At 45.1% G+C, this 12052-nt stretch overlaps 1 protein-coding gene and 1 pseudogene across 11 annotated transcripts in view; both read right to left on the bottom strand.

Annotated features, from left to right (window-relative positions):
• Plekhg1 (pleckstrin homology and RhoGEF domain containing G1) overlaps positions 1-12052 on the bottom strand; it is a 208500-nt gene that overhangs the window by 24856 nt on the left and 171592 nt on the right. For all 11 annotated transcript variants that reach the window (XM_060373155.1, XM_060373158.1, XM_060373157.1 and 8 more), the window contains 2 exons: positions 7791-7837; positions 4214-4364 (listed from right to left, as the gene is read on the bottom strand). In XM_060373155.1, the coding sequence (XP_060229138.1) occupies positions 4214-4364; positions 7791-7837 (198 nt within the window). The remainder of the gene's footprint in view (positions 1-4213; positions 4365-7790; positions 7838-12052) is intronic.
• Positions 2475-3425, bottom strand: LOC110552872 (E3 ubiquitin-protein ligase RNF5-like; annotated as a pseudogene).

The following is a 12052-nucleotide window of genomic DNA, read 5'->3' on the forward strand; positions in this document are numbered from 1 at the left end:
ACCACAAAAATCCCAGAATGGGCAGGAATAATGAAAGTATATTACAGTCCCTGTACAAAGGCATAAACCCTGCATTAACCATGCAGAGATACTGTATTTGCAATGGTCGCCAGCGTAAAAAGGGGGCTTAGTAATAATACAGTCCTCATTCTCAAAGACAAAAATCTTTTAAAAATACATTACATAGGCAGGCAGTGGTGGTGCACGCCTTTAATCCCAGTACTCAGGACGGAGGCGGAGGCGAGGAGGAGGTGGGGGCCTCTGAGAGTTCTGTGAGTTTGAGGCCAGCCTGATATAAAGAGCAAGTTTCAGGATAGCCAAAGCTACACAGAGAAACCCTGTCTCAAAAAAGCCAAGCAAGTAAGCAAGCAACCAAACAAAAACCATACACACACAAACATTACTTAAACGTATCTAGGGGACACGCTGCTTAAAGCTTAGCGAAAGAGCATGTTCAGGATACATAGGCCCTGGGTTTGACCCTCAGCTCTCATCACCAGAGAGGGGAGGAAGGGAAGAAGGGAGAGATGGGGTCCGCTTTTGTGAGGTCATTCAGTGTTAAGGGGATTAGAGCATTCAAGGTTCAAGAAGCGTCCTCTGACTGTCAGGACAATTTGCATTATCATAAGTTTCATAATCCCAAGGAGGGAGGAGAGGGCACAACCCCTGTTAGGATTCTTTACTGCTTCCACGTCTCCTGGACCCGGATGATTCTCAGTAGATGGCCCGGTCATTTGCTCTTTTCATCTTCTCCGATGGGTGGTATAGAAAATTCTTTTTCCCATTTTGGTACTAGGAACCAAATTTAGGGCCAGACAAGTGTTCTAGCATTGAGCTAGATCTCCAGGCTCAATACATGCTTAATTTGAAGCAACACCGACTTAAAAACAGCAATCTACATTAGTAAATGAGCTCCCCCATCCGTGGGTCCCGCATTCACTGCTTTAGACAGCGGTAGACTGAGAATAGCCATATTTACCAGAGGCTAGCTGTAGCTACAGCGATCATATTTTTGGAAACAATGCAAAAAAGTCTATACATGCTAAATGCAGATCTATTCCCTAAGCAATATAACAGCTACACAAACACAGCGCTTCCTTTATGCTAGATACAACCTAGAGGTGACTTAGAGCCTAATGTAGGGGTGAAAGTATGTAAATTCTTTGCAAATCATTCTCTTGTTTTATTATTTTAAAAAGCAAGTTCATTACAGCGCTCTATGCTATTCTTATAAGGGATTTGAATAGCCCTTTCAGCATTTGGAGGGACCTGGAATTGGTCCTCTGCAGATACTAAAGGATACAGTATTGACAGCAGTAAAAACTCACTCATTAGATGCTTTATTACACCTGTCATACATAATTCTCGAAAAGGCAGTGACTGGAGCTTTGGTATAATACTGAGGCTTCTTCCCATTACTTTAAGGCAACACTGTTAAAAACTGAGTATTTAAGTTTTCAGCAAGCTTGACCATGGGCAGAATCTGCATTTTCTTTCCAAACTCTCAGGCCCAGCTGCTGCCATGTCTTAGGAAACTGTGCTATAAAACCAAGGTCTGGGTGACACTCTTCTTTTACTTTAAGAGACTTTTCTGCTTTTCAGTACCTAGACAGAAGTTCAGGGGGTATCCTGTGAGGATGCGTGTGGGATCAGCTCTGGGATGCTGTGAATTTTAGAGGGAGATTCCAAACTACACGTAAGAGCAAAAATATTTCAAATGCAACAAGAAGTCGATCTGGGATTAATTCAGTTAACATGCCCCTTTCCTTCATTAACAGTCATTTATAAACACCAATTAAGTTTTGTATAGATCTTGATTATTCACAAGAGCTGAGATCTTGGATTTTTCTTGATGGCTACCAGGCTCTCAAGAAGACTCATGTCCTATATGTCACAGTGACACAGTTTAGCAGAGACGTATTCTGGGGTAGGTGTTGCTTTTTCAGCAATTATCCAGACACTGATTTGGCAAACTTAACCCACTAAATCTAGAAGGTCCTTAGGGTTCACTTGAAAATGAGGGAACTATTTCCAGTGTGCTTTCATAAGATGACAGATGAGTCTCCTAGGATGAGCTACTTAAGCAAGAAGATGGAGAAATTTTTGGTAAAAATTTACATATGTGAACTCAGCAGGCCAGAAATGATTGCCCAAGTTAGAAACCTAGAATCATTTCATAAGAGACACTATTCACAGTCAATGGTCATGCTGCCCTGAACATGCCTGATCTTGTCTGAGCCTGGAAGCAAGACAGGGTTGGGCCTGATTAGTATCTGTATGGGAAAGATACCGGACATGCCGATAAAGTGGGGCTCCAGATTAAAATTCCTTTATTTAAAATATTTATTTGATTATTGATTGATTAATTGGTTGGCTGAAGTAGGGGCTTATGTAGCACAGGCAGGCCTTAAACCCTCTGTCTAGCTGAAGATGATACCAAAGCTTCTATCCTGCTTCTGCTTCTAACACCCCTTCAGAAAAAGATTATTTTTTAACATTTTATGTCCATTATTATTATTATTATTATCTGTAACAAGCATCAAATCAAGAAACCCGTGAGAGAGCAAAGGATTGGAGAGCAGACCTGCACGCCCGTCTGTAGGCTGCTCTCCCCCGGGGGAGAGGCTCCCGTCCGACCAGCCTGGTCACTCCTGCCTAGGCCCTCCTGAAGGCGGCCTCGGCAAACAGAAATGGGCCATGGAAGTGAGGAGGTAGTCCGAAAGCAAGGACGGGCCAGCAGGGACCCCACATACGGATTCTCCTCTAGCTAGAGGTGGGTAGGCAGGTCACAGCTCAAATACTGAGCAGCCAGAAAGAGGAGATGGTGACAAACAGGAGGGGGAATCTTTCCAGCTGGAGGCCCTGTGGCCCTGCCCCTGATCCACACCCGCTCCCTCCGGAAAGGATCCTGGGTATTGAACATGGTGGTGAAAAAGCCAACACCAACCAAGAAGTGAGAGCCCCTGGTATCACCAGATGGCTGGAACCCTCCTCTGCTCTCTGGAGCTGTTCCTTGGCCCTGAGGGTGGAGTTTTCAATCTGGGGTCCTGGGGCTTCTGGCTCCCTCGCCCATAAAGAGGGTCCTTCTCCCGGCTGATGCCAGCTTTACACATTGGGCACTGTTGCTGGTCTGGCGATGTCTCCAGCCACCGATGAAGACAGGGCCAACAATACAGGTGGCCGCACATGCTGACCACAGCCCCCCGAGCCATCTCCAGACATATGTTACATTCAGGTCACGCCTGCCCCACCCTGCCCTACTCAGGGGTTCGGCCCCTTGGGGGGGGCATCCTCTTCCTCCGCTGCTGCCATGGCTGGTTCTGCTTTGCCCCATGTATTAGTATTCCCAGGCACACACACGGAACACACGCAACCACACATGCGCTCATGCCCTAACCAGGAAAAGGTTCTTAATCTAGTATACAAAATAACAAATTACAGATGCCACCCCATTTTTATTGAGTGGCCACGGGCCACAGTGGAAGTAGCCCTTAGGACCTGGAGGCAGACAGCCTGGCCTCGGAGCTCCACTCCTGAAGCCTGAGGCTCTGCCTTGCCCCCACTGCAAAGCAAAGCAAGTCCTACTCGCAGAATGGGAATTATCTTCAACAGAACTTTCTCCATCTTTGCACATTTCATTAGAGGATGAGAGCTGAGAATCTTAGCCCTGTGTCCAACTTGTTTGGGACTCCTCCTTGAGTTTCATACAAGCAGCAGAAACTGACAGAAAAGGCAGAGAGCCAGAAGTGAGGCTAAGACCCATAGAGCTCCTTCACGGCCCTGTGCATCTGCCCTCCCCCTTTAGAGCACTTTCTCTGTTCTCTCATGAAAGGGCCGATGTATGGCAGACACTGCTCCCTCCCGGCTGCTACAGAACTGGGCCTCGTGGAAATTAAACAAAACAGGACAATGAATCTGCTTTTCATTTAGATGCTTGTTCCCTGCCTGAAACGGACCTTGTCTAGGACAAGCCCCTCCCCAGCCCTGTCGCTATCCAAGTTCAAGTGAATCTTTCATCTTGGCTGTCATCAGTGGGGCTGTAGCCCTAGCATCTTTGAGGAATCTCTAAGAAAATCAGTCAGTTGTGAAGTATGAGTGTAGAAAATGCTTCCATATGAGCACAGCATTTTCTGGTGTTACCCCTGCCCCCAAATTTAATATACACAACCCAAACCCTTGCCAAGTAAGTGCTATAGCCCAGGCCGAGACTCACATGTAGAAGGAGATGATATTTGAGAATCCGCTGAACTGGTTTTAGGAGATAGGACCCGAGGGGTAGTGAGTGTTTCAGAGTTTCCTGGCGCTCCCGGAAGAACTTGGCCAGTATCTTGTTCCTCATACACTCAGTTAGCACGGCCACAGACCTGCAAGGGAAGCACACGCTTTTCATCACCGTGGCGCCATGTTTTTCATGGGCGTTTGAGGTCTGAATGCCAATCTCGGTAGAAATGTCCTAAAATGGGCTGGGTAGCCACATTCTAGCTAGCTCCTGGCTAGAATGCTTTGGGCCAAGTTTAAAAAGGTATCCCTTCGGATGGACTGAGTTAGAGAAGGAACCCGACTTCAGAAATATAGTACCATGGGCTCAGGCTTCAAGGGCACACAGGCCCGTACCAACATAGTATAGCTTGGCAAAAGACATCTCTGTTGAATGTTAGCCCCTCCATATGCCACATCCAGATGTGTTTGTTTACTAATCATGTTGCACATCTGGACTCAGTTTCCACAGGTCAGGTGAGAAAGCACAGCATCCATGGATTAAGACAGAACAGTTGCTTTTTAGCACATTCTTGGCCTTCCATCAGGGCATTAGTCACCCATCCTCCCTGGTGGTTCGTGAAGCGTGCCTTCTCTACCCTCCCGCCTCCCTCTCTAGTGTTTTCTCATTTCTCACTGCAGGACATTAGAAAAGGGGCCTCGTGTCCCTTCTGCAGCCCTCAGGGTAACACATAGCTTCTGTGCATCTTAAAGCAGCAGCTGAAACACCAGGCTAGCTAATAGGATTGGATATCACACACGTGTGCAAATTAAAATCCTGATGTGGTACAACTGGAATGTGGGCAGAAACCACTTTATTCTTTTTTTTTCTCCCCAAGTCCGTGCCTTGTCTTCAGGATTAACTGAGATAATCAGATGAAGCCAAACATCAAAATGAGACTTCTTGGAAAGCCGTTAAGTGAAAGTCTTGTAATTAAGCTGTTAGAATCCCCTTGTACCAATTGCTTTAGAAAATATCCGTTCGAGTGGATTTATCTCTCCCTTGAGTCCCGATTGTCAAACTCTTCCTGTGAGATCTGGGCGTTTCTCTGAAGTCCTTTGGAGTTAGGTGCAGTTGGTCAGTAGCCTGGTGGATGACCGGCAGCCCAAGTTCTTGCTCAAGATTGGAATCTGCTACAATGAGGGCCACACACTCTGTGTTCCCGGAAATCTCAGGAATGGCTCAGGCAGAGGCAGACAATGGCTGACCTCCTTTGTACCTGTCCCTGGGGGAAGGAGGGAGTGACTTGTGCCTCTTCACAGTGAAATCACTGGGTGTGACTGGTATGAAGAAAGAAGTCACCTGCCAAGGTGCCGGTCACATTTAGGATCACCACCCTGGGTCTCAGGTAGGAAGAAAATCTTGGTACTCTTGGCTTGCTAAGACAGGGAAACGGGACTCTCAAGTCTCAGAGGCACAGAAAAAATTTCTTTGTGGCTACTAAAGCCACACACTGAGCAAGTACTGGATGTGCCTTCTTCCTTAAGAACATCCTTCTGTTAATGCCAGTTTCTTTAAAGTCAGACTCAAAATCAAAACACACACTCTCCAAAAAACTGTCCTTAACTATCCTCACTAGGTCTATTTCTCATTACTTTGTGTCTTCAGCTTAGCCACTACATATTACTGAGTCTATTCCATATTAATTTCTATTTAGGTATCTAATCTCCTCTATTATACTATTTCATTAATGTATTTAGTGGGTTCTGCCCCTCTAGAGCATACAAGCTGCCTGAAGGCTGGAGAGCTGGTTACAATTCCTGCCAATTGGCACTAAGCATGGAATAGTGCAGCATGGATGACAAATTCTTAACATCCTTCTCGCACAAATGAGTTGGCTTTCCCAGGATCCCAAAACGGCCCATCGTGGTAAATCATAGTGCCCCATAGGCAAGCCACTAGCACCTTCTGCATGTGTGACTTGGAAGAGTGTCTAGATGAGGTTACATCTTTGGTTAATATGTTCACAGTGAAATGCACACACAGGCCCTCCCAAGCCAGCCCCTCTGTCCACCAGACCCAGCGCCTTGCTGATTGGTCAGTTCGAACATCTTCCCTTTTGCTTGGGAAGAATTTCTGGGGAAAGGCTGTGACTTGGCTCTTTGGTTCCTCTGTTGCATGGCATTTTGGCATAAGGACCATGAGATTTAGTTGGGGCATTTTATAGTTCACACTGTGTCAGAAAAAAAAAGATGCTTAAGTGCAGCCTGCAAACTCTGGGTGTGTCTATAGATGAGGATTAGGGCAACAATTGAATATGAATGTGGTTTTTCGTTTTGTTTTAAACAGGGACCTGGGAAAGGCATGGCTGTTCTTCCAAATGAATAACCATGGTGTCACATCTTGATCACTGCTTACAGGGGACTAACATTTTACAATGGCAGGTAGTTGTTAAAAGTAATTCTGAATGTCAGGCTTCTTGCCGCACACCAGTCTTTCTAGTTGGGGGTGTCTGTCTGTTTTCCCTTCAGCAGAAGGATCCGACTGTATACTGTATTCCTGGAGGCCATGTCTGCCAAGATTGACAGGAATGTGCTAGTCACCCTCACCCTCCTGGCTGGGTTGCAGGCGTCTGGCAGTCACCGCTTCACAACCAAGCTCCGAAACTTTATAAAGATATGGTGGTGGGTGGCCTGAGGCTGGAGCAACTTGGTTGATAGCCTCACTGGGCCATCCATCAGCTACGGGATCCTTGTGGAGTCCGTTGGTCATGACCCTTAGCAGGCTCACCCATAGACTGGGAAGAAGGAAGGGGCGGTGGTGGGTCTGCATCTGATGAGACTTCATTGGGTTCCTGGCACTGGAGTGGATGTCCTGGGTTCCTTTAATCCTCGAGAATCTCTGCATCACTGTGAATCACTGTGAATGTTTGATTCAGCATTTGGTTTTATACCTTTCAACACTGTTCAGGAGTCAAATGCTCAATACATGTCTTGTGGAGAACACAGAAAGGTCTAGAATTGTAGGTAGTTGTCTTCCAGCTCTTGCTGCTCAGTGATCAGTACATGTCCAGGCTTCTCCTCAAACTGACCTCCTACCACTGATCTTGGAAACAAGCAAAACAGAGCCAACAGCTGGGGGAGGCTGGAAGCTCCCTTTCCTCACACTGGCTTCTCATGCTCTGTCCTTTCTGAACTTAATAAAACTTGGAAATCTCATAAAGTTCACCAAGCAAAACCAGAGATTTTTCTCCCCAGCTGGGTTATATAAACTCAGTCTCAAAATGTGACACACATAACAGAGAAATAGCCCGATACAACAATGTGAATGTGTCCATTTTCCTTCAGAGATATGCAGTGGCATTCCCGGTCTTATTCAGGATCTTCCATGAAGTTTTTCCTGCTCCAGCTTCACAGTGCATGCCAGTCCAACGGCATCAACCAATGCCTGAGATGCCCACAGCTTGTTCTCAGCACCTTTGCATTTCCATGGTCTTCAGCACTTGCCAGCCAGGCATAGAGTGCCCGAAATGGCATCTAAGACTCGAAACAACATGAAAGAGAGAAGAAACCCGCTCCTTTCCAAGACATACCTTGGGTAGTTGGTGCAATACTGAGTATAAATGTGGAACTCTTCACTCTACAAAGAAACAGAGGAGACTTCCATGAGTCCCAAAGCACAGACAACAACACTCAGCAACAACACAAGAAATAGTGATGAGACTTTTATCATTCCAATCATAGTGGTCCACCCCCTGAGCCTGTGCGGCCACCATCCATGCCCACTGAGCTCACATAAGTCCAACAAACACTCTGAATATCTGTTGTATCCCAGTGAATCTGAAGAGAAACCGGAAGAGGATGGAAATAAAATTTCTGCCCCAAGGGGCTTATGGTCACTCTGGTGGGCATGTGTGTGTCAGGGAAGTATAAGTAGGTTGGTTATATTTAGACATCACACGGTAAGACTATGTTGGAGTTTGTATGGGAGACCAGAAAACTCCTGGATACCCTCAAGCCTGGCATACGGAGCTCTCTCTGCCCATGGCCATTCCTGCTTATCTCACTGGGCCTGCCTTGAGAAAGAATCCAGGCTGTGCATCTTCCCAGCAGCTTTCCTTGAGCTCCTGGGTTGACTCGGCAGTTTCTTGTTGTGAACATCCACCATACACAGCACCCATCTGTCTGGGAGCAATGACCAAGTGATGCTGACATCTTCTGTTTATCTGTCTGGCTTACAGTCACCAGGGCAGAGTTCGTGTTGTGTCTTCCTGTTAGTTAATAGTGTCTATTGACCTCTCTCTCCTTCTGTACATCACATGAAAACTAAAGTCTACTCACCTGCATACATCTACCGCAGCAGCCATGTCTCAAAAGCAATAAAGGTTTGACTGACAAATGGACCTATCAACCCCTGCCCTCCAATCTCCACCTCCAAGGTGTACTAACTCTTCAGCTGTGAATTCTTATTACAGGAAACAACATATTGATACTGGCTGATTCAGACAATTCTTTAGAAAGGGAGGGTCACAACTCAATGCAAACATGAAAAGAGCATTGTTTCTTATCTTATTTTGCCTATTAATGAGGAAATCAATCAGACATTTAAAACCGGATCAAAAGAGAAAGAAATACAGCCCACGCAGGTGTGATTAACAAAGAATGAAGACATGAATTTCACAAAGAGATAGGAAACTGGCTTTTTCCTTTTGTGGACTGGGGTAGAGGATAGGAAACGAATTGTCAGCTCAGTCATGATGATGCAAGACTGGGCCAGGAAGGCTGTGAGCTTGAGGTCAGTTTGAACTACAAAGTAAGAAGGTCTAAAAAAGAAAGAAGGGAGGGAGTCAGGGATGGAGGGGGAACAGAGGGAGGGAAGAGAGAAAAGAAGAAGAGGTATAGGAAGAGAAGAGGAACAAAAGAATAGAGGGAATGTAAGGAAGGAGGGAGGGAGGGTCAGGAGGGAAGAACGGGGGAAGAGAAGTAGAAGAGGAGGAGGAACAGGAAAGAAGGAAGCGAGAAGGGAAAATCCATCACCCCAGTTCATTTGCATCTTGGTGAACAAGAACCATTTGCACTTCTCTCAGTTAGATAAAGTTGGCAAAGATGAAAAACATTCCATACACAATCAGGGAAAGGTGTGGGGGACTTCACTGAATTACTGATTGGGAAGAACACCCCAGAAAACGGGCAGTGATGCCAACTAACGAGTCCTTTTACTGATGAGTGGGGAACACTGACCACTGTGAGCCAGATGGATAAATAGAAGACCTCAGCATCATTCTTTCAGTGCTCCCAGGCAGGTGAATGTTGGCTCTGATGGGCACTCACAAGGAGAAACCATTGAGTCAACACAGGAGCTCAAGGAAGGCTGCCTGGAAGAAATACAGCCTGCATTCTTTCTCCAGGCAGGCTCAGTGGCCATGCAGTAAAAGAGTAGGGATGGCCATGGGCAGACAGACACTACACTGCCGAGAAACAGATCTACAGAAAGTGCAAGGCGAGTTTTAGGGTTTCAGACTTTTGATTGGGCAACTGTCAGAAAGAAGGACTCAAGCCAAAGAATTACTGGCTCTTGCAAACCCTGAACTAGAATTCTTTTCTTAGTAAGAGCCACAGGAAAATTGCTGCAAATCCACATTTCCCATTAAACTGCTTTGTGCAGAATCCACAGGAGATTCCAAGACAGTTATTTCTTGTGTTGTTTAATTTTTTAACTTAATTTTTTTTAAATTTTAAGTTCTTGTTTCTATAAAAAAATAATTATAGAATGTTTCAAACATAGAAAAATTAGAGAGGATGACATGGTTACTATTCAGGCAGCCACCATTTAACCTGACAATCATGTAGAGATTTATAGCCTACCTGCTCCTCTTGACCTCCCCCCACCATCACCCTGAAGGAAATTCTAGATGACACATCCTGTCACCTATACATATTTTACTGTGTGTCTCTAAGAACTTAAAATTTTTTATTTTAATTTTTTTAGGATGTGGGTATTTTGATAGCATGTGTCTATGAATCACATGTGAGCATGGTGCGCGTACAGGGCTCAGATCCCCAGATATGAGAGGTTTGTGAGCCAGTCCTCTGAAAGAGCAGCAGGTGCTCTTAACTGCGGAGCCATCTCACCAGGCCCTATCGCTAAGAGGCATCACAATTCTATGATCAGACTTAAATAATTCCATGGTATAAAGTTTACCACTAACCAGTCACATTTCCTTCTTTTCCTGATTTCCTTCCTTTTCACATTTTGCTGTTTGATTTGAAGCCCAAAAGAAGGTTCATACACAGCAAAGGTTATCAGCTGGTTGTGATTGCTTGCTTGCTTTGTAACGCTGGGTGGGAGCCAGAATCCCAGCATCCCAGATTCTACCCTCCACTCATCTTTACATCCTCCTCACAGTTTCTTCCTTTGCAATTCAGTTGTTGAAGAAACCAGACCATTCATTCCATCCACATGGTCAGGCTCAGGGGTCCTGGGTCCCCTTTGTGCATCCTGTCCACTGTACTCCTCATTTTCATAATTTGGTAAAATGCACCATGGGGCTGTTTTGTGCTTCCACCAAACAACATCTGTACATATTTTTTGTGATATTAACAGGCCCTGATGATTATTGCTAGGTCTGTTATCAGGGCTTACCAATGGTGACATTTCTAATTCAGTTTTTCCTTTTTTTATTCATTATTCTTAGAATAATATATTGCTTTCTTAATATCCTATAAAGGACCTATCTGATTTTTAATGTTACTTTAAGTTAATAAATAGGAACAGTTTAGTTAATGAGGTTCAGTTGTTTTCAATTAACTATCTTTACTGATTGTATTAGTCAGGGTACTCTAGAGGAACAGAATTTATAAAACAAAGTCTACCTGCCTGCCTGTCTCTCTCTCTGTCTGTCTGTCTGCCTGCCTGCCTACGTATCTACGTACTGAAAGGGGATTTATTAGAATAGCTTACAGGCTGTGGTCAAGCCAGTCCAACAATGGCTGTCTGGGCATCAACAGGAGGTCCAAGAATCTAGTAGTTGATCAGTCCATGAGGCTAAATGTCTCAACTGCCTTCAGTTTACACCAGAATCCCAAAGAAGTAGGCTCTAATGCCAGTGAAGGGATGGTCTGGCCAATGAGAGTGAGAGCAAGCAAGCCAAAGAGAGCAAACCTTTCTCTTCATGGCTGCCAACAGAAGCTATGGTTCAGATTAACGGTGGCTCTTCCTGTCTCAAAAGATCTGGATTAAAAGTGGCTCTTCCCACTTCAAATAATTTAACTAAGGAAAAAAATCCCTTGCAGGTGTGCCCAGCCACTTGGGTTTTAGTTAATTTCAGATGTCGTCACACTTGTCCGGTGTTCAAATGTCCACTATCTTTGGCTGGCGGGCACTCCTTTGGATACCGGCCTCTTTGCGTTCTACGACAAGATCCACCATCTTCAGAAGCTCTATGTTTTATGTGTGATAAGACATTCCTTATCATCCGTGTGCTTCCAAACCACCCATGCTTCCCAGAGCCCGGAACCTTGGTAGGAAGCAGTGTTTGGAGGCCAGTCTGGGTGTTGGTGACCTTCAAGCTTGGCTTAGTCATTATTTTTAGGGCTTTTCAATGGACAAATTTAAAAAAAATTTGTTGCTTTCTAAGAGATTTAAATTAGGCTTGGTCCATAGTGATACAATATTAAAAGAAAACATTTAAAACCTAAATCGTTGAGAATGAGCATGATGTGACAAGTGAAAACCCCAAACCTGAACTCATGCAATGGGTAGTGCAGGACACAGCTGCACTGAAAATATTGTGCAGAATAACCTCAGCCTAGGTGCAGAGGAAGCGTTCCTGGAGTCTGGGTTCACACCTGGATC

Source organism: Meriones unguiculatus, chromosome 20 (genome assembly GCF_030254825.1).
Source record: "Meriones unguiculatus strain TT.TT164.6M chromosome 20, Bangor_MerUng_6.1, whole genome shotgun sequence".
Classification (NCBI taxonomy): Eukaryota; Metazoa; Chordata; class Mammalia; order Rodentia; family Muridae; genus Meriones; species Meriones unguiculatus.